The sequence below is a fragment of the Equus przewalskii genome, chromosome 12 (assembly GCF_037783145.1).
Source record: "Equus przewalskii isolate Varuska chromosome 12, EquPr2, whole genome shotgun sequence".
In the NCBI taxonomy this organism is placed as follows: domain Eukaryota; kingdom Metazoa; phylum Chordata; class Mammalia; order Perissodactyla; family Equidae; genus Equus; species Equus przewalskii.
The window spans coordinates 23,053,605-23,076,152 of NC_091842.1; the positions used below are offsets into that span (position 1 = coordinate 23,053,605).

A 22,548-nucleotide genomic window follows, 5' to 3' on the forward strand; every position below is an offset into this window, starting at 1 on the left:
CATTCTACGAGGCCAGCATCACTCTGATACCAAAGCCTGAAAGGGACAGCACAAAAAAGGAGAACTACAGGCCAGTATCGCTGATGAACATAGATGCAAAAATTCTCAACAAAATCTTGGCAACCTGAATTCAGGAATACATCAAAAGGATCATACATCATGATCAAGTGGGATTCATACCACGGACACAGGGATGGTTCAACATCTGCAAATCAATCAGTGTGATACACCACATCAACAAACTGAGGAATAAAAACCACATGATCATCTCAATAGATGCAGAGAAAGCACTTGACAAGATCCAACAGCCATTTATGATAAAAACTATGAACAAAATAGGGATAGAAGGAAATTACCTCAACATAATAAAGGCCATACATGACAAATCCACAGCCAATATCATACTCAATGGGCAAAAACTGAGCACCATCCCCCTGAGAACAGGAATGAGACAAGGATGCCCACTATCATCACTCTTATTCAACATAGTACTGGAGATTTTGGCCAGAGCAACTAGGCAAGAGAAAAGAATAAATGGAATCCAAATAGGGAGTGAAGAAGTGAAACTCTCGCTGTTTGCACACGACATGAGCTTGTATATAGAAAACCCCCCAAAATCCACTGGAAAACTAATGCAAATAATTAACAACTACAGTAAATTTGCAGGGTACAGAGTCAACTTACAAAAATTAGTTGCTTTTCTATACTCCAACAACAAACTTACAGAAAGGGAACTCAAAAATATAATTCCATTTGCCATCGTACCTAAAAAAATCAAGTACCTAGGAATAAATTTAACCAAGGAAGTGAAGGACTTATACAAAGAAAACTATAAGACATGAGTGAGAGAAATTGATAGTGACTTAAAGAGATGTTAAGAGACTCCTTGCTCATGGATTGGAAGAATAAACACAGGTAAAACGTCCATACAACACAAAGCAATCTACAGATTCAATGCAATCCCTATCAGCATCCCACTGACATTCTTGACGGAGACAGAGCAAGGGATACTAAAATTCATACGGGGCAAAGATCTCGAATTGCTAAGGCAATCCTGAGAAAAAAGAACAAAGCTGGAGGTATCACAATCCCTGACTTCAAAATGTACTACAAAGCCATAGTGACCAAAACGGCATGGTACTGGTACAAAAACTGGCACACAGATCGATGGAACAGAACAGAAAGCCCAGAAATAAAACCACACATCTACGGTCCGCTAATCTTCAACAAAGGTGCCAAGAACAGACAATGGAGAAAAGACAGTCTCTTCACTACTATCTCATGACTAGGTACTTAAGCAAAGAACTGGAAATCAATGATTCAGAGAGACTTATGTGCCCCTATGTTCCTTGCAGCATCATTCACAACAGCCAAGACACGGAAGCAAACCAAGTGCCCATCAACTGACAACTGGATAAAGATGTCATATACGTACATACACACACACATATATATATTTTTATACACACACACAGACACACACACACACAATGCAATACTACTCAGCCATAAAAAAAGACAAACTTGTCCCATTCACAACAACGTGGATGGAACTTGAGGGTGTTATGTTAAGTGAAATAAGCCAGACAGAGAAAGGCAAACACCATGTGATTTCACTCATCCGTGGAAGGTAAACACACGAACAAAGAGAACGGTTTACTGGTTACCAGAGGGGAAGAGGGGAGGGAGCTGGGCATAGGGGTAAAGGGGCACACTGATATGGTGACTAACAAATTATAACGGACCACTGACATTTCACAATGTTATAAACTCTTCTGACCTCAATTAGAAAAAATGAGGAAGGTTGGCGGCGGATGTTAGCTCTGGACGAATCTTCATCAGCAGAAAGAAATAAAAATAAAAAAAATAAACTAGAAATGTGGCTCAAGGCTGTGCACATCACCGAGTTCTCCAACTTCAGAGCAGGAACAAGGAAAAGATCACATAGCAACCTGATAGGAACTAAGTAGAAATTACGTCTAACTAATAGGAAAAGGCTGTCCATTTCTCGCTCCTTGATGAATGCGCCGATGTGGAAATCAGAACATATATCTCAGCCATATATCTTTGTCTTATTTTTCTTCAAGACTGTACAGCATGAACATAGAAACGTTCAGCTGAAAAGTCAGGAGAAGAGTCCTTGAAAGACTTCCATTTGAGGAAACAGAACTATATTTTAGAAAGCTTCTGCTGTGTTTGTGTTCTCCGGAAAATTCAGGAAACTGTTTGCTCTATGAAGCAAGAAATGAAAACTTGTATAAGTTGAGGGACTGAGCTGTAAAGGGAGAGGGTGGCAAGGGAGAAATAGACAAAAAGATAAAGAGGAAGTATTTGGGAAAGAATAAAATTTCCCTTGAGATTACATGCAGCTTAGAAACAATCAAGATCAGTTTTTACATCACTGGGAATTGAATCAATGATGTTGAAGCCATTCTTGAGAAACTCTCTCAGAAAGAAGGAGATAAAGGAAAAGAGAGAAAATAAGAAGAAGATTCCAGAGATGGAAAAAGATTTTCAATAGAAGAATGATTGGCATGTCTGAGGGAGAGAGCAGAGCAGATGAGAAAAATAATCTTTAAACACATCTCAGAAAAAACTTTCTGCAACTCAAGGAGGGCCCGGATCATCAAAAGGAACACATCAGATATGAGGCCAAATTGATGAGAAAAAAATATGACCATAACACATATTGAGAAAGTTTTGGAACTTCAAGAATAAATAAAATTCTCTAGGGATTTAGGAAGAAAGAGAAAAAAAGGTCACATTGGAATTAGATTGCTCATCTGCAATTCTAGGATACATGGAGCAATGTGTGTGGACAGAGACGAGGGACAAAACTGTGTGAGATAAGCATTCGATACCCAATCTCTCACCCATGAGCGAAGACAAAAACAAAAAGATTTACACTAATGTGCAAAGACTCCCAAGATACACTATTCCGTTTAGCAACAAAACTAGAAACACAGTTAAAAGATGAGTCAGACTCAGAAAAAAATATTAGCAACACGTAAAATAGACAAATGGTTAATATCCACACTGAAGAAGGAGCTCCCAAAACCCAACTAAGAAATTGCTAAGGGGTAGGAATAAATAATTTACCGAGAAATAAATACAGATGACCAATAGGCAGCAAGGACACAATCCATTAATTAAAAATGAAACTGGCATCGAAATACCATCGGATCAAGAAAACAACAGGAAGAACATCACGTGTGGGAAAGGCCTGTGAAAATAGATACCGGGAAGAACTCTGGGAGAGCCTTTAGTGTCTGGGAGATCAAGACAGCTCCCTGAATCCAAAACTCTCCACAGTCATACAATCGACCTCCTCCAAATCATACAGTCAACAAGGAGAACCAACGAAGCCACACAGAAGCAAGCCTGTAGCGTCACAAGATGACCAAGACGACCATAACCTTCAAATGACCTGGAAGTTCAGAAAGAAATGCCAACTTCCAGCCCAGCTCCGACCACTACTGAAAGCCTTTGGCAGAGTGGAGGATTGCAAGGTTTAAGACTCCATGGAAAGGACAAGGTCATGGAGGAATCAGATAAAACACATCAAACCACCCTCAAAAGAGGAAGTCCAACACTACCTGCTGAAATACGCAACACAGGCGAAGGACTCGGTAGTCCTGGGCACTGGCCACGAGCACGCTGCTGCAAGGGGAAAGGCTCTGGAGGTGTCAGCCTTGGAGAAGCACTGCTTCCAAGGGAGAACCAGAAATTGGCAAAAGAGGTGGTGCTCCTCCGAGACGGGGCCATAAGGAAAGAGGATGGAAGGAAAGAAAAAAGGAATAGGAAGGATTTTGCATAAAGGAAAGAGAAACAAAATATACCCCTTAATTCCCAATAGCGTTATGTTTAAAGAAACTGCGCTTCACCATCCTGACAGAAGTGGGCTCTCTCACACCAGGAACCCTGTCCATATAACATCCAGGAACAGAAAAAAAAAAATTCCATACAAAGTTACTGTAAGAAGAAAACAAAGTAAATCATAACATTTCAGTCGTTCAAAATTTCTCCTCTGCTCCTCCAAAAACATGAAGGAGAAAAACTACAGCACAACACTCCACATTTAATTATTTCAAACAAGCATTGGAAGATGTTGAAAAAAGAAAAACAAACATCTAGAATTAGAAAGCCACATATTAAGGCAGAAACGGACACAGCACAGAAATACCGTGAGATCCGATCAGTTTCTTTTAAAAGATAACAACAAATAAACTAAAACTAGAAGGTGCCTTAACAATCCCATACAAGAGGGAGAGCTGCACTCCTCAGAACCCATCGAGACCAACGTTACTATCTGCTTCACGTCTGTCCTTCCAGCAAGACTTGGTTCCAAGGAGCCAAGACCACGTGTGCCAATTCAGCGCCCGACTCCCGGGCACCGCGTCCCCAGGCGGGCACCGTGCCCGGCACACACCGCCCGTTCCATGAACGTGAGCGCACGAAGAGACCCCTCGCTCCGCGCGCCGCACAGCTGTCGCGCGACCTGACGGGCACCTCTTGGCGCACAAGCCTGCTCCTCGGGTACACGCTGGGCTCGCCTCGCCTCCCACCAGCCCCCAGGCCCCGGCCCCCAGCCCCACGTCCCCAGGCACCTCTTGCAAACAGAAGCATCTTCGCGGGTGCCGCGCAGGCCCTCGTCGTCTGCGTCGGGCGAGGAAGAAGACCCGGAGCCGAAGGAGGGCCTCCTCAGGCCAGGGCGTGGTGGGCCCCGGCTGCTGTGACACACGCCGGGGAAACGAACAAGCCCGGGAGAAGGCGGCAGAGCGCGGCCCGACGACACCCGGCTCCGCTAGGCTCGGCTGGCGCGGCTCAGGAACGCCTCCCACTTCGGCGGCCCAGCAACTGTCCGCTCCTCGGCGCCGGCGCTGAGACGCCCACCCGGCAACTTCCCCGCCCCCTCCGGCCGCGGACACGCTCATTGGAGGAGTCCTTTGGCCCCGCCCACACATTCCGGAAGTTCGCCCAGGAGGAAAGTAAACAAACTGTCGCCAAGATCATCGCAATCCTTTCGGGGCATTGTAGTCTTTAGGTGCGTAGGGTGTCTCCCGGGTTTCTTTTGTTCCCCCTGAAATTTCTTAAGTATAATTAACTGAGGGCAGAAGAGCTGGTAGAATCCTCAGCAGTGAGGCGAAGGGCAGAGAATCCAGCCTGGGGAAACAAGTGTTAGCATTACAGTCGGTCGGGGGTCAGGCTCATTCCACAAGTTAACAAATATTTATTGAGCTCCACTCTGAGCCAGGAACCGTCCTATGGGCTGTGCAGACATTCCCCCCTTTATGTGAAGGAAGGATTGTGTGGAAAACTAAACTAGAGCTACCAGTTGCAAGCATCAATGGCTGAATTTCAGCAACATAATGTTCGGTGAAAGAAGGAAATATAACATTTGTAAAGTCCAAACCAAGCAGAAGTAATATTTAGATAAACATATATATATTGATAAAATGCTATACAAAAAAGTAGAAGAATGAGAGAAAAAAATCAAGAATCAGATTGTGACCTTTAGGGAGTGGGGAGGGTAGGACACTGGAGGACAAAGAAAGGGAATGAGGGAGGAGTACAGAGACACCTCAATGATTTCTCAAGTGGGGGTAGGTTCACATATATATGTTTCTTTTCTTGCATATTCACGATGTTCATAACAGATATCCTGTACTAGATTCACTGTAAAACATTTTTTGAATAAACAAGAAAAGAAGTGTGCTTGTATATTCCTTTTCATTATCTGTTGGGAACCAGGGAATGGATGTACTCAAACTTTAAGAACCTTGAATCACACACACACACGCAAGCAAAATAAACAAATAACAACAAAAACTCAATACACATATCTTGGGGCGAGATCAGACATTAAAAGCTATTCAATGGACGAACAAGATCTCATGGATACCCGAAGTAGAAATCACAGTGGGGAAGGCAGAGGTTGGGGAATTTAGCCAGGGGAATGATGATGAGATGAAATACACCACTTTCTTTGAGTCAGCCTCAGCCTAGAGGGTATTGCAAACCGCTGAACAAGCACTGTCATCCGGCTCGGCAGCGTACACAGTCCACGCATGTTAGTGGGTAAGAAGTGTCAACAACACACAGTAGAAGGTGTGGATCCCATCGGTCTAGAGGGGGAGGCTGAGGGTGACTGGAAGAAGGTGGAGGCAGACGCACCAATACACCTCTGTTGATCGATGAGCAGAGAATACTTGTGCTCTTTGCTGAGCCTTTGATTCAGGAAAACTGGTGATTCAGAGGACTCTGGTGAGTTTTTCACTGAGGGGCCACCCCAAAGGCTTCCTGCAGGTAGGGCCAGCTCATTCCATTTAAGCTCCTGATCAAGGGGCTGGAACTTTATGAAATAGCAGTGGCATCTGGAAATGGCAAGTTTAGCCTTCTCAGGCTGCATGATGCCTCCAAATATGGGACTGCAATGGGGTAGCCCTGAACAATGTCCTAGCCAGAGAAAGGTCACTGCCAGCTAATTTTCATCCTTTGACAAGGTCAAACGAAGAGAAACCGGGGTTTACAATCCCTGTGAACATTAATATTGGGAGCCAGAAACTGGGCTTGAACCATAGAACTTCTCCCCAAGAGGCTCAAGTGGCATTTGCTGCCTTGGCTGTCCAGGATTGCTTTCTTCTCGAACAACAGCTAGAGTTTATTCTGGAGAACTAAACTCTCCTTTCAGTCCATGTATATCATGTGAGGCTCCATGCCTGGCACTGGGGGCAGAACCTTACTGTGGCCTGGCAATGATACCCAGAACACCCCAGCAATACTTTGGGAGTGTGTATATGTATGTGTTGGGGCAGGGGAGGGCGGTGACCAGGTTGGTCCAATCAGAATGAATCCAAGGAGTTGACCCGGGAGTTGCTAAGTCTAGAAGAGCTCTCTTTTTGGCTAAACTTGAACCTGGGAAGATGTACCATTGAAGCTACTGAGAGCCATCTTGACATTTCATAAAGGCTGAAAATAATGCTAATAAGAAGACTAATGGAGGCTGGGGCACTGTACAGGCAATTAGTGGTGACCTGAGTTTGGAGTGTGGTAGCTGACAGGAAAATCACCAATGCCTGTGGAAATGGTCAATCAGAAGCAGCTAAATTCAGAAAGATGAAATAAGCTGTCATTGGGTAGTTGCAACTTTACTCCTGAGCTGAGCACCAACTATCCCTCCCTTCCCATCACCACCTGGTAGTACCTCAGTCAACCATTTTCTTTCTTCTTTGCTGGTTGCATTTTCCTAGTTTTGCGTCTGAGATTTCCTCAATCTTTAACTAGCCGTAGTCTGTTAGAAAGACCATCTTTCTTCCATTGAATAGCTGTTACACCTTTGTCAAAAATCAGTTGGGCATATTTGTTGGGACTATTTCTGGATTCTTTTTCAGTTCCATTGATCTGTGTCTATCCCTCTGCAAATACTACAGTCTTGGTTACTGTAGCTGTATGATAAGTTGTGAAACCAGGTAGACTGATGGCTCCCATCAGTCATCTTTTTCAAAATTCTTTTAGCTATTTTAGTTCCTTTGTCTTCCCGTATAAATCTTAGAATTATTTTGTCTATAGCTACAAAAGAATCTTCCTGTATTTTGATTTTGTTACCTGTCTATGTCAGTTTGGAGAGAATTGACATCTTTACTGTGTTCCAATTCAAGAACATCATATATCTCTCCACTTATTTAGCTCTTTGATTTCTTTTATCAGTCTTGTGTAGTTTTTGGCATACAAGTCTTGGATATGTTTTGTTAGATTTACACCTAAGTCTTTCATTTTTATTAGTGATTGTAACTGTATTTTTAATATTGGGGTCCATGAGTTCATTACTAGTACATAGAAATATACTGACTTTTATATGTTTCTTATCTACCCTATGACATTGCTGAACTCAATAATCACTTCTAGGAAGAATTACTTTTTAATAACTTCTTGTGGTATAAGGCCCGAAATTAAGATTCAATATTACGAGCTGTCTTGACACCTGATAAATCAAGGGGACTTCAAATGGCCTAACTGCAATTCCCCACTCCTCTGCCCCCTCTTCTCCCACACATAAGGTCCCCTGGCCAAACAACCCTTCTCATCACAGGGAGCAGACACAGTGCCTGCTTGTTCCTGACCTCAGGCTTCAGTTCCCTATCACAGAATCATTCCAACAAGCCCATCACACCCTCCTGTGGGAACCAAGGCTCACCTCACCCTCTTGTTACCACAGAGTCCTCTTACTACCCAAACTCCTGCTTGTTCCATCTGTTCACAAGTGCAGTTCCCGTGTGGCCCTGCATGGTGTGTGCTGTCCTCCTCCCGGGGCTGTGAGAATATGTGATAAACTAATAAACTGCTGTCCATCCCTGTGAGTCTAGGGTAGGAATCTCTCTGTTACCAATGCAATAAAGAGGAGGTAAGTAAAACAGTTGGCAACCATATATGACAAATGCACAGCTAATATTATTCTCAATGGAGAAAAACTGACGGCTATCCCTGTAAGAACAGGAACCAGACAAGGATGCCCACTTTCACCACTCTTATTTAACATAGTGTTGGAAGTCCTAGCCAGAGCAATCAGGCAAGAAAAAGAAATAAAAGGGATCCACATTGGAAAAGAAGTGAAACTGTCACTGTTTGCAGATGACATGATTTTATATATTGAAAACCCTATGGAATCCACCAAAAAACTTTTAGAAATAATAAATGAATACAGTAAAGTTGTGGGACACAAAATCAACATACAAAAGTCAGTTGCATTTCTATTCACTAACAATGAAGTAGCAGAGAGAGAAATTAAGACAACAATCCCATTTACAGTTGTAACAAAATACCTAGGTATTTGAATAAAATACCTAGGAATAAACTTAACCAAAGAGGTGAAAGACCTGTACACTGAAAACTGTAAAATATTGTTGAAAGAAATAGAAGATACAAAGAAATGGAAAGATATTCCATGCTCTTGGATTAGAAGAATTAACTTAGTTAAATGTCCATACTCTCTAAAGCAATCTACAGATTCAATGCAATTTCTATCAAAATTCCAATGACATTTTTCACAAAACTAGAAAAAGGAGGGCCAGCCCGGTGGCGCAGTGGTTGAGTCCGCGTGTTCCGTTTCTTGGCGGACTGGGGTTCGCAGGTTCGGATCCCAGGTGCGGACATGGCACCGCTTGGCAAAGCCATGCTGTGGTAGGCGTCCCATGTATAAAGTAGAGGAAGATGGGCATAGATTTTTGCTCAGGGCCAGTATTCCTCAGCAAAAAGAGGAGGATTGGTAGTAGTTAGCTCAGGGCTAATATTCCTCAAAAAAAAAAAAAAAGAACAAAGAATCCTAAAATTTATACGGAATCACAAAAGACCCCAAATAGCCAAAGTAATCCTGAGAAAAAAGAACAAAGCTAGAGGCAGCACAATCCTTGACTTCAAAACATCCTACAAAGCTATCGTAACCAAAACAGCATGGTACTGGTGCAAAAACAGACACATAGATTAATGGAACAGAATTGAGAGCCCAGAAATAAACCCACACAGATATGGACAGCTAATTTTTGACAAGGGAGACAAAAGCATACAATGGAGAAAAGAAAGTCTCTTCAATAAATACTATTGGGAAAATTGGACAGCCACATGCAAAATAATGAGAGTAGACCATTATCTTACACCATACACAAAAATTAACTCAAAATAGATTAAAGACTTGAATGTAAGACATGAAACTTCTAGAAGGAAACAGATAGTACAGTCTTCGACATCAACCAGCAGCATGTTTTCAAGAACCATGTCTGACTGGGCAAGAGAAATAATAGAAAAACTAAACAAATGAGACTACATCAAACTAAAAACCTTCTGCAAGGCAAAGGAAACCATCATCAAAATGAAAAGTCAGTCTAACAATTGGGAGATATTTGCAAACCATGGATCTGATAATATCCAAAATATATAAAGAATTCATACATTTCAACAACAAAAAAACTAACAACCCAATTAAAAAATGAGCAAAAGATGTGAACAGACATTTCTCCAAATAATATATGCAGATGGCCAACAGGCACGTGAAAAGACATTCAACATCACTAACTACCAGGGAAATGCAAATCAAAACTACAATGAGATATCACTCATGCCTGTCAGAATGGCTATAATTAACAAGATAGGAAACAATAAGTGTTGGAGAGGGTGTGGAGAAAAGGGAACTCTCATACACTACTAGTGGGAGTGCAAAATGGTGCAGCCGCTATGGAAAACAGTATGGAGATTCCTCAAAAAATTAAGAATAGAACTACCATACGATCCAGCTATTCCACTGCTGGGTATTTATCCAAAGAACATGATACATGAATGCGTAAAGATAGATGCACTCCTACGTTCATTATTCATAATAGCCAAGACTTGGATGCAAGGTAGGTGCCCATCAAAGGATGAATGGATAAAGGAGATGTGGTATATATACACAACTGAATGCTACTCAGACATAAAAAAGGATGAAATCTGGCCATTTGTGAGAACATGGATGGACCTTGAGGGTATTATGCTAAGTGAAATAAGTCAGAGGGAGAAGGTCAAATACCGGTATTATCTCACTCATAAATAGAAGATAACAACAACAACAAACAAACACATACAGACAGAGATTGGATTGGTGGTTATCAGAAGGGTGGAAGGTGAAAGGGGTGATTAGGCATGTGGTGGGTGGTGAACATGATGTAATCTACACAGAAATTGAAATATAATGATGTACACCTGAAATTAAAAAAAACTCGCAGATAAGGGGGGGCTACTGTAAGTATCAGTTGACTTGGTGGGAACTAAGTGCTTTAACAGAGAGCAGAATGTTCAGAGTAAGTAATAACCATATCCACACAACATTGAACATTCTTTATAAAATTGTAAAAAATAATTAAAAATGAATAAATATAAAATCAATCATCATATGTCAAATTTAAACAAACTGTTTCTTGAAAACATAAGTATGACCTGATTTCATCAGATATAGTTATTGTACAGTATACTTTGTTTTAGGTAAAACGTCTTAATCACTACATAATGGAATATATCCAATAGTCAAAAAATGACTATGTCTCAGTGTATTCCACATAAAGAGTGGGTACTTTGTAGACAGATAATATTTTAATTAAGATTTTGCATTTTTCTTGTGATCTTTACATATAACTAATGTAAGAATGGGAAATAAATAAATAATGAGAAAGAGAAAAAACTTCCCATTATTTGTTTTCTCTGTTCTTTGAAAATGCCAAGCTTAGTACATTTAAATGAATAAAAGAAGTATAATTTTTCAAATATTAAAAAAACAATAAAAATAAATAAAACAGTTGGCATCACAAGGAGGATGGCCCAACCTCAGCTGAGGACACCTGGGCAGTGCTCACTAACTACTCCTTTCCTCACTATCGGGGTCATTGGCAGCAGTTACTATCTGGGGAGTGAGGGCCCATTGCCAGCCAGCTTGGGCTTTAGCTCATGTTCTGTTCTCTCAAGTGGATGCTGCCATCTCTTCTCACCCCAGTGTCTCATTCTTCCCCAGAAAGCGAGACCTATTCTTAGTTGACTCTATCCCAGAGTGAGGTGCCATTAGGTGTGGCCTGTGTCTGGCAGGTGGTCTCCCGGCCTCCTACCAGAGGGCAGCGACAACACAACCTCCTAACTGGTGGATGCTTGAGTTCCATTTCCTGAATCTCAGGCTGATGCTCCTTAGTCACTGTGTCTAGTCTGATGACCATCAGTGGCTGCTTTGGGCGGTCACAGAGACACTGTTTGGGAAAGTGTCCCCCAGCACAGTCCTGGGGATGACCCCTTGTTTGGCTTGAGGAAAGGAGAAGGCCATGACTCCAGGAAGATTTCAGAATGACTCCCTGGTTCCTTCCTGAGTCAGTGCTGTTCAGGCAAAGGCAGTGAGCTCAGCCATCTCCTGTGCTGCTGCTCATTATGCTGCTGTCAGGGGCTCTCCAGACCCATAAGGGTTTCGAGGGCCACGAGCATGGGAGCCCATGGCCCAGGCACAGATCAAAAAAAACAAGTGTCTATGGGGGAGTGTTTGGTATTCTACTTTTCTCCCAATGGGAAACCCCTAACCAGCACACTTGGGCTGTGCTTAGCATTGTTCCTGACCAGCATGCCAAAGGACTAATCTGGTCATCAAGGGGCTTGAGGCCCCCACCTTGGCCATAGACAAAATGACCTCCTGGATGTGGACTTCAACACTGGGGAGATTGACTGGCATTCCCTGGAGGAAAAGAACACTTGTCTTTGAGGCCCGACACCTGGTTCCTTTCCACATAACCACCCAGAAGGTCTGCCCACATGTCACTGGATGGAGAAACACAAACGCTGTGACTCTCCAGGCAAAAATATCCCGAGGGAATAAGTACAGAGAGAAGGTGGGGGGAGGGAAGCAGTGCCCAGCAGGGGAGAAGGTAGAGCTGCAGCAGAAGATGGCTTCCACCCCTCAACGTCTGCATGGTGGGGACCCTGGGCTCCTCCAATGCACCCTGTTGCCTAAGCCTGGGTGGCACAAAACTCTGATCCTCAGGGTTATGGGGAAAACAATGCACAGCACCCCTGTGGCACAGTGAAGGTGTTAATTCAAATCTGACTTAAATACAACCATTGCTGTGAGAGAGGCCCTAACCCTGATGCTCCCGACCTGAGCCTCTCTGGAGGGAAAACTGATAAACAAGAGCGGGGCAGAAAGACACTGCCCCAGCCCCAAGTACATCCTGTGACCATCAGACCAATCAAAAGATAAATGAATGAGAGAAACCTAGATACATGCGGAGGAAGCAATCACACAAAAGAACTAATTCCAGAAAGGCTCACAATTTGTCCCAATGGAAATCAAAAATTTAATAAATTGATTTACGTGGCAAAAAGATAAAGGGTTCTGACTAGTCTTTGTGTCTCCACAACGTCAGATCTGAACTAACTTAAACATCTGCTAAAATGCACCACTTGGCAAACCTTCACAGACCTTACACCAGGGCTCAAATTACAGTTATACTTAGTGTGATAAGTATGTTTTCTGGTTTCTCTTTTTAATGCTTTCACATCTGAGGCCTTGCTGACCTTGTAGGGACTGTCCCTGCCAGGGTTAACCAGTTCCTGGAAATAGCAAATGACTCCACAATGTACTCCTTTCATAGGTAATCATCTACAGTCAACACCGTCAAACCCCTCTTCTATGAGGCTCTTCCACTCTGGGCCACTATTCCCTTGCCCTCATCACCCTAGGGACAGGGACTAGACAACCAGGGACACCACTCTGCCCCAAGTCCACTGAAATGATTCAAACTAGCCAGTCCTACACCTGTTTTTGCTGCCTCACTCCTAACTTCCTGTGGAATCCACAAGAAAGGCTCTTGCCCATGTTTTCCCCTCGCTCCTTCTGCCTCCTGATTGACCCTAGTGCGGCCCTGTGTGGCCCTCCACAGTGTGCCCTGCCTCCTGTTGCTTGGAATCTGTGAAGACAGAAAACTTCTTCCTTCATGACAGTTATTTCTGTATCTTTGTGTCTGATTGTACTTGATAGACACAAATCCTGGTATCCTTAAAAAACCTGGGATCCCACTACATTTACACATGGCTGAATGTTTTGCTATTATAGATTTGGCTAATATCTTCTATTCACTGCCTGTTTCAACATCCTCTCACCACAGTTTGTCATCACCTCTGAGGGGACACGTTTTTACCTTATTACCCACAGGGACCTAAGCCGTTCTGCTCTCACAGGCAGTCTTTGCAGACAGGACCCTCACCGGATCCCCCTTTCTCCAGGAGTACACGTATGACACGATGTTTATGACCTCCTCCTTTGAGGACATTTGTTTGACACACTTGTTAAGGACATATAACTCCAACATCCTTTAGTCCTTTTTTAGTTCCGAAGGCAACATAGTCCTTGTCTAAAAGTTTTACTTAAGCTCATTTGTGCTGTTTCTTGTAAATTAGCCCAGCTTCAGTGGGGACCCCCTCCAACAAAAGACTCTAGAAACTGTGCAAATTAAAATCAACAGGCACTCCCACTAAAGCCCTCAGAGACTCTTGTGGTGATGAGGGTTCGGCAACCTCCTCTCATGCTCCCTGGAGTCTCTGGAAAATCTAGGACGTGCCTAAGTTGTCTGTGGGTTCCTGATGCAAGAAGCCCCTCTCCTTGGCTCTGCACTGCACAGTATTAGATCATGAGTTACTGGCCATACACTGAGCTCTTTTGGAAACAGAGTCTCTCTCAGTCCTGGAGCCTCCATACCAAGCTGCCCATTATTCCTTGGGTCATGGAAGTAGCACCCCACAAGTTCAGGAAGGTTACCAAGGCCTCCTTGCAATAGGATGGATCCAAACCTGGGCCCTGTGGCACATCCTATCTGCTGGAAGGGGTGGCCTCCCCTGTCATCACCCCACTGCCAGATGCCATGGTGCTGGAGGATGTCACCCCTCCCCCAGTTGCCTTGGTACCTTGGGCTTCCCTTGGAATCAACAGAGTGAACATCAATGAGAGTTCATACACTTGAGGTTGTTGATGACCACCACTATCTCCTGGTCAAGTGCCAACTTCACTTCCAAGGGAAACACTTCTCATCCTCCCTAAAAGTCTCAGTCATCACCAAGTTGCAAATTGATGTCATGACATCAGAGTCAATTGTGGTAAAAAGCCTGAAATGAAGATTTAATATTAAGTGTGGTCTTGACATCTGGTAAAATCCAGGGACCTCAAATGGCTTACCTGCAAGTTCCCCTCCCTCTCTGCTCCCACACTTAAGGTCCCCTCACCAAATGACCCCTTTATCACAGGGACCAGGCACAGTTGCTCCCCAATAGTAGGCTCCAGTACCCTGCCCACCTATGAAATTACTCAAATAAGCCAATCAAACCCTCCTGCGGGAACCAGGGGTCCCCTCCACCCTCTTGTTACTACAAAATCTGCCCCCTACAGCCCTGCTTCTTTACTCTCTTCCCCAGCACACTCCCCATGTGGCTCCACATGTTGTGCAGTGTCCTCCCGTGGGCTGTCTGTTTACCTGACTAGTAAACTGCTTTTGAGGTCATCTGCTCAGCATTCAACCATCCCCATCACCTTAGGGTAGGTGGGAATCCTTCCCTCACCTTCCAGCTCAAGAAGAGGCAAATTAAACACTTCTGGTGGGCACATTCTTGAAGGAATTACCCTGCCATGATTAGTCTCATGGGCTTGAAGTCATTTGAGTAAGAACCTGTTTGGGGTCTGCAGAAAGTCCCATGTGGCAGGAGGGTGGCCTGTGTGTGGGTGACGAGCAGGGAGGAAGGCTGCAGAGGCAAGGCCTTGGAGATTCTGCTAAAGTTTGCCCTGCAGGCAATGGAGAACCCTGAATTAATTTAAAACACGCAAGTGATGAAACCACACACAAACTCAGGATCGTTTCCCAGAGACACAGCAGAGCCAATCGCCATAACATCAGGATTGTAGCAAGGAAAGAGGTTTATGATCAAAAGGCAGCTGGACAGGGAGGTGGGAATAAAACATAAATCCATCTTCTCAAAGGAAAAATGTTGGGGTTTTTATCTAGGGTTTTGGGTATGGGAGGGAGTAGGAGGGCGTTAGGGGCTGAAGTTTTAAGAGTCCTCTGCTCAGGTGCAACTGTCATTCATGTTCATCATGGCTCACACATGCAAATCCACTGGGGTGGAGGTATTGCATGAAGCGGATCTTTGTCTGGGCGTGGAAAGTTCGAGATTGGGTATTTCAGCTTCTCGATGCATCTGCACGAAGTCTAGTCAGGCGGGGGCCGGGGGGCTGCCATAAAGCTGCTTTCTGACCTGCGGTCTTTCTGTTGTTCTGCAAAACAACCTCAGAAACTTTGGTTACTTTCTTTCCCACGTCCACCTCTGTGGGGGCCGGGCACCGTGTCAGTAACAGCAGGTTTTCCGTCTTGGCTCACCCTCCCAGCAGAGTGGAGGATGGATTCAAGGGGGCGGGGGCCAAGAGGGCAGCCGGCAAGATCAGTAAGGAGTCTACTGTGCCAGTCCATGCAAGAGACAGGAAGGCATGCGGCAGAGCAGCGGGGACGGCAAAGAAGGGAAGGCGCTCGGCTCCCTTTGGGAGTTGGTAGGCTGCGAAGTGGGTGAGACAGAGAGCTCAGGCATGGCTCTGAGGCCTCTCGCTCTCGGGTGATGAGATGGGCAGAGGTTTTCTGAGGTGATGAAAGGAAGGTAAGAGGAGGAGGAGGGTTTTGTTGGAGGATACCGGGCTCCCTTTTGGACGTGTCGGTTTTGAGAAGCCTTTGGACATCCTGAGAGGTGTGTCCAGCAGACAGTTAGATAAAGCAGTGTGGAGTCAGGAGAAGGGTGAGGTTAGTCGGAGGGATTCAGAAGCCCTGGGCATCCAGGTGAGAGTCGAATCGTAGGAGTGGATAAGCTTGCCCCCGACCACAGGGAGAGTGAGAAGATCCTGCTCTCTGAAGACAACACCTTAGAGAATGTAGCCCTTTAAGAAGTGGTCAGAAGGAGCAGCCACAAAGGAGACTGAGAAAGAAGGGTCTGAGGTTAGGAAGGGCACCTCGGGAGAGGGGCATCCCTCAAATAAAGAGGGTGAAGAGAATTTTTAAAGACTGAAGATGTGGGCAGCATCCATCAGACACTACACAGAGTTGAGGTAAATAAAGGACTAAAGAGTGTGCATTTGAAAATTCCTAGGACATTAATGAGACAAGATTTTGTGAATCTTTCAAGAATTCATGACAGGTGAGATGATGACAAGGAATAAAGTATGTCTGCAGGTTCTTAGCCATGAAAGGTAGAGAGATAAGGTGGTAGCTGGAGGAGCAGAAAGGAGAGGAGTAGATACTGGGAGAGACACGGTATGCTCTTGTGCTTAGGGAAAGAGACAGGCTAAACATAAAGCATATGGAAGATTAATGGAATGAGGTCTTTGAAAAAGTCTGAATAGATAGTTCCTAGAGTACAATGGAGCCATGACCCTGGAACTGCAAAGCTGGATCCCTTTTCCTGTAAAACAAAAGGGAAAGAGTAGAGCTGGATGGGAAGAAACAGAAAGATGGCTGACTCTAGGAAGGGGGTGCAGGAAGCGGAGGATTCCTGACTACCTGGCCTCTGATGTCTTGATGACGGTATAGGGATGATCTCGCTTGAGGAAGGCGATGGGGATTTGGAGGGGCTGTTGAGGAAACGGGCAGGGGAGTTGACCACAGACCTTTGATAGGATTTGGGGCAGAAACGGCTTCAATGCCCATCACGAGGCGCTAGTTCAATAAATTAAGATATATCCATAAAATAGCTGCTCCTTTTAAAAAGAACAAGATGGAATTCATTCATATTAGGAAAGATCTCTGAGGTCTAGTGACTTTCTTACAAAAGTTAGGCAGAGAGTAGTAGCCCCCCATACATACAAACATACATCCATGTCTAAAAGGCCCAGGAGAACCCAGGTTACCAAGAGTGGTTTCCAGGTAATAGAAAGAGGAGTAGGACTGAGCCCGGAAAACTGAACTTCCATTTTGAAATTTTTTTGCATCTTGCACTTTCATGCTGTTTACCTTTTGTCTTATACAAGGAGTGTGCACTGATGTCTTTTATAATTTTTGAGTGTTAACACAAGATACAGCTCTAATCACCCAACGTAAACCTAAATAAATTGCTGCTCCTTGTAGACAAAGAAAGCATTATAAATAATATTGAAAGTGTCCTTGACCACAGCCTCCAACACACCAATGCCCACTCTCCCTAGAAGTAACTTCTGGTTTCAGTTGGGCGAATATCTTAAAAGATGGTTTTTTAAAAAGTATGAACATTATTTCTATGAAACTTAATTAAGTAAGGCTGCAAAGAAACCTGTGACCTTTACCACACGGCCACTTTGTGCTAAGGAACCCGCAGCGAGTGACTGGCTTTCCTGAAAGCATCGTCTCCTCTGCAGTTTGGGGAGCCTCTATGGCTTTGACAGGCCTTTGAGCCACACGGCAGCACTCTTGGCAGGTGGCAGCAGCAAAGGTGTGCCGTGGGCACGACATCAGTCACGGCGTCTAAAAGAAGATGCCCAGACCCTCCGGTTCCGGGGCCGGGTGGGTTGATGAGAGACACGGCTGGGGAGCAGGGATTCCCATCCGATCTTCTGGGGGTGGCTGCGAGGGTGGTTCTAAGAAGAGGTGGAACATTCTTAGCCAGTTTCTTCCTTGCGGGTGCATCTGGATGCTTCCTGTGCTGAGCGGGGAACTGTCGTGGTGGAGAAGCTCCCTGAGACTCAGTTTCTAGACAATTCACAAAAAGTTCCGAGAAGGAACTCTTGAGCTCAGATTGCTGGTTGGGTCTCCGAGGCGTGTCAGGGGCACTGTGGGATCCGAGCCGCCCGGTCATGCATCTGGTAAGGCCGCCCTGCTCTTCCTGCAGCAACTGCTCCATTTCCTCCCTTTCCACACCCAGGGTGCTTCCCATCCGTCGGAACGCTTCCCGGCGTTCGTGTCTGGCGCTTTGCAAGGCGTCCGTGAAGCGCTTTCTCAGGAGGGCCTTGTCTGCTTTTCCTTCCAGGGTGCTCACTAAGTCGGTCCACTTCTTTTGGACGTCCTCCAGCACTTCCTGTCGGGCCTCGTTTTGTCGCTGCAGTTCTCCGATCTGCTCCTCCTGCAGGCGCGAGGCGGCTTGCGCTCTCTCCAGCCGTCCCTGCAGCGACCTCAGCTTCCCTTCCAGACCGTCTGCCTTTTGCATCCATTCGGCCAGGACCACCTTCAGGTTGGCCAGGGCTCCGGCGTGCTGCTTCTCTGCTTCCCCGGAGGCGGACAGCTGGAGGGCAGTCTCCTCTTTCTGCTCGGTGACCGCAGTCAGTTGTTCCTGCAGGGACCCGACCCGGGCAGCGGCCCGCTGGCTCGCCTTCTGCATGGCGTGGGAAGATGACAGGAGCCTCTCCTCTAGCGCCATGACTTTCCTCCTGAGTTGAGCCGCTCTGTCTTCTGCCAGCTGCGCTGCCCGGAGATGCGAGTCTTGGCATTCTGAAGCCTGCGTCCGAGACCTCCCCAGCTCCTGGCTTAAGCACGCTTCCTTGTCCCGCAAAAGGTGAACCTCCTCCCGGAGGGCGCAGTTTTCCACTCGTTCCTGTCTCAGCGCCAGCGCCGCCTCATCTCTCTCCTGTTGAAAGAGAATGCTCTTTTCCTGCATGGAGGTCACTGCATTGAAAAGCTGGCTTAATTCCCCAGCCCGGCCCTGTTCTTTTTCTCTCAGGAGGCACTCAAAGGCCAGAGCCTTCTTCTTCACAGAGACGCATTCGAATTCCTTCTCCCTCAGCATCATAGAGAGGCGCATGTTCGTCTCTTGTAAGGCTTGGTTTTCGGTGTCCTTCTCCCTGGACCTTTCCAGCAGCTTTGCATTTTCCTGTTTGACTTGGCACGCATCCACTTCCAGATGGACTATTCTCTCCTTCAGGTTTGTCACCGCCTGCCTCAAAAGTTTCTTCGTTTCACTCGCTTGGGTCGTGAGGTTTTCCCTCACAGAAAGGAATTCCTCCCTCTGCACCTCGATTAAGAGCTCTTTGTCCTCCAGCGTGTTCTGTAAAGCCTCTTGTTTCTCCTTGAGCCGCTGAATTTCGGAATCCGTCTGTGCGTGTCGTTCTCTCTCCAGTTCCGAGGTGGCGGCCATCGCCTCGGACAGTCTCTGAGTCTCCTCCTGGAGGCTTCTGATGGCTGCGTCCTTTTCCTCCATGGCTTTCGTTAAGGCTTCCATCTCTGCTGGCGGCCCTTTCGAAGACTCGCCCACCGCATGGGACTTAATTGCCTTCTGAGAGCCGGCTGCCTCGGAAGTAAGCGATGATGCCAGGACCTCCGCACCACCGCCACCTGTGCGCGTGGCAGCGCGTGTGGGCAGAAAGGACCCAGGGCTCTGACTGCCGCCAAGCGCCTCCCACGCTCCCTCCTGTCCTGCGGCCGGGGATTTTCCCAGCCGGCTTGGAGAACACTCGGAGGACCAAGGTACGTGGGGACCCGCCTCCACCTGCAGAGTTCCGACGAGTGTGTTTGGACACACGTCGGCCCCCTGAGCGGAAGCACGACCCTCCTGAGCACCCTGACCATTGCCATCCCCCACACAGTCGCCGGGGTCCTTGCCCCGCCGCCTCGCCCCCCTCTTCCTGCGGCCCTGCCTGGAGAACCGGTCCCCGGGAGGAGTCTGGGGGCCCTCGGGCGCCACAGGCGGAGTGTGGCACACCGCGTGCACGCTGTGCGCCCGCTTCTGTCAGCGCGGGGCGGGCTCTGGTCGGGGAAGGGAGTCTTCCCCATGCGTCGAGCGGGCGGTGGAGCGGGGAAAGGACCCAGAGGTCCTCGTGGAGCTCGCGGCCCCGAGCCCCGCTGAGCCCGGCGGAACGTCGTCCTCGGGCCCGACTCGGGGCCAGCGGCCGAAGCCTGGCTGCGCGCCGCGCCCTGGGCCTGCTGTGCGCTCCTGCCCCGGGGCTCGCCGGGCGTCGCCGGTGGAAGTGACGCGGCGAGGGCGGGGCCGCGGGCCTGGGGAGCCGCCGCCGCCTTCTCGGTTGGGAAGCGGTGGTGCAGCCGCCAGGCCGTCCCCGTCCGCCCGCCCCGAGCCCCGCGGGCCGCCGCCGCCATGAAGAAGCAGTTCAACCGCATGAAGCAGCTGGCCAACCAGACTGTCGGCAGGCGAGTGCCCGGGCCGGCGCCGGGGCGGGTGACGGGTGGCTTCCCCAGTGTCGGCTGCTCGGGGCCCGGCTGCGGCCCCTTCGAGGCCAGCCCGCCGGAGCCCGGGGGCTGCGCCACGCCGCGGCCCGGCCTCCAGAGAGCGACTGGGCCGGCCGTCTCCCTCCCCGATCCCTCTCGGGGTCCCCACCGCCTAGGACCCGCCCCCGGGAGCAGGGACCTGCGCCTTCTCCTGTCCTCCAGGCGACCCCGGCGCCCATGCTCGCTGCCTGGGGCCACGACTCCCATCCCTGGGGCCCTGCGGCTGCACTGGTGGCGGCGGCGCTGGGGGTGTGGAGGGTTGGGGGGGAAAGTGGGCCTGGGGCCGGATTCTCAGCATTTCGGTCGAGCGGGGCGGTGGGTGGGGGCAAGGTGGTGGTGGGGAGGCTGTAGTGGTCGTGGGGGCAGGGCGCGCCGTGCAGACCCTTGAGGTCCAAGTGCAGACAGAGGAAATGAGTAAAGGGGCTTCCAGCCGGTGGGATCCCCTCGGTGCGTGCGTTTCCCTTGGGCCTTCAGGGAAGCGGGAGTCGGTGCTGCCTCCAGCCCAGGGCGAGGAGGAAGTAGCGGTGCCAGCTGTTGACCCCGCGAAATTTGGAATCGGGAGCAGGATTCAGGCGCCGGGCGCCAGTGAAAGGAAAAAGGGTTCTCCCAATCCTCTTCCTCCCTTTGGCTTTGGCAGCAGCTGCTTCTCCGTGTTGCTTTGGTCCTGCTGCAGTGCTCTTCCGGCGCTGAGTGTGAAATGCCCCAAGGGACGGGAGTTTGTAGAGGGCGGGGCTGCGGGCCCAGGAGTGATGTGTGGTCTTCAGAGATGTGTGAGGCGCTGGTGGTGTGAGGGATTCCGGGGGGGCGGGGGGCGGGGGGCAATGTTTCCAGGTCTCCCAGGGCACTTGGCGGTGCTGTAGCGATCGCCTCTTTCTTCTGTGGAGAGGGATGAAAGGGTTAATTTCTCCCAGCTTTGGCTCCTTTTTTCAACACTTCAGTAAAAGGGGGAGTTTGGTGTGGCCAAAGCACGTGGGAACACTTCTTTTTTTCTGTATATGAAAATACTTTTACTTCCTCTTGAGCTTTCTAAATTTGGTATTTAGTGTTTCATTTCCCTCAACTTTTTGCTTAGTTTTGTTGTTTAATTTTTTCATCCCCCACCCTGTTATCTTGGTGTGCATCTATCCTATTTCCAGAGTTCCTGCCTGTCCCCTCAAGTCTGGAGGCGCCCACTTTTCTGGCACTGGTAGGAAAAGGACGGCCACCGCGCCGAGAGGAAGGTCGACACGGTCGTCGGGAGACTCAGCTTTCCCCCAGGGCTCTGGGAGCCAGTTCTAAGGTGGTTCCTCGCGAGTCTCCTACCCTCTCGGCGGCGTTCTCAGTCAGGCGCCTCGTGGGATCAAGATTTATTGAGCGGCCGGAGAGATTTGTCCACTTCCTCATTTTGGCCACTTTGTACCTTGCGTCAGGCAAGGGAAATTTGCTCCTTCTCTTTTCTTTTTTAATAAGTTCTGGGGCTTTGAAAGCTACCAAGCCATTGCGGGTCTCCCGGGCCCCTGCTTTCTCTGTAGCAGCTCCTCTCTTCACACCTTTCCATTCCAGCCTTCGTGCCTTTGTGCCTACTCTGAGTTTCCAGAGGAGGCCGTGCCTTCTGACCGCTCTCAACCTCTACCTGGAACTCTCAGGAAGCCTCGGGCACCACACCTGCCCCAGAGCTGCCTCCTGCTCATTCTTCAGGTCTCCGGTAAAGGTCTCTGCCTCCCGAAGGCCTCCCCTGATGCTCCCACAGAGACGGGATGTCCCTCCTGGGCGCTTTCATGATTCCACAGAGCGCCTGGGTCTCTCGAATGTCATGCCTCTCGACCCGTCAGGGTTCTGCATTAGACTCAACACCTTGAGAAAACTT

At 47.7% G+C, this 22,548-nt stretch overlaps 1 protein-coding gene and 1 long non-coding RNA gene across 13 annotated transcripts in view; one reads left to right on the forward strand and one right to left on the reverse strand.

The window, feature by feature from the left end:
- The window catches only part of LOC139074891 (uncharacterized), a 258,563-nt gene extending 253,647 nt beyond the window's left edge, over positions 1-4,916 (reverse strand). Inside the window, exon 1 of the long non-coding RNA XR_011524797.1 lies at positions 4,608-4,916. This is a non-coding gene — a long non-coding RNA (uncharacterized lncRNA). The remainder of the gene's footprint in view (positions 1-4,607) is intronic.
- Positions 4,917-20,204: 15,288 nt separating this feature from the next.
- ARHGAP17 (Rho GTPase activating protein 17) overlaps positions 20,205-22,548 on the forward strand; it is a 91,373-nt gene continuing 89,029 nt past the window's right edge. For 6 of the 12 annotated variants that reach the window (XR_011524793.1, XM_070568243.1, XM_070568252.1 and 3 more), the window contains exon 1: positions 20,465-20,624. Coding sequence is in view for 10 of the 12 variants with exons in the window: in XM_070568243.1 (XP_070424344.1) it covers positions 20,572-20,624 (53 nt within the window). In the remaining 2 variants the exon portion in view is untranslated. Of the gene's footprint in view, positions 20,625-22,548 lie in introns of all 12 variants that reach the window. The other 6 variants (XM_070568258.1, XM_070568253.1, XR_011524795.1 and 3 more) reach the window with 4 other exon arrangements.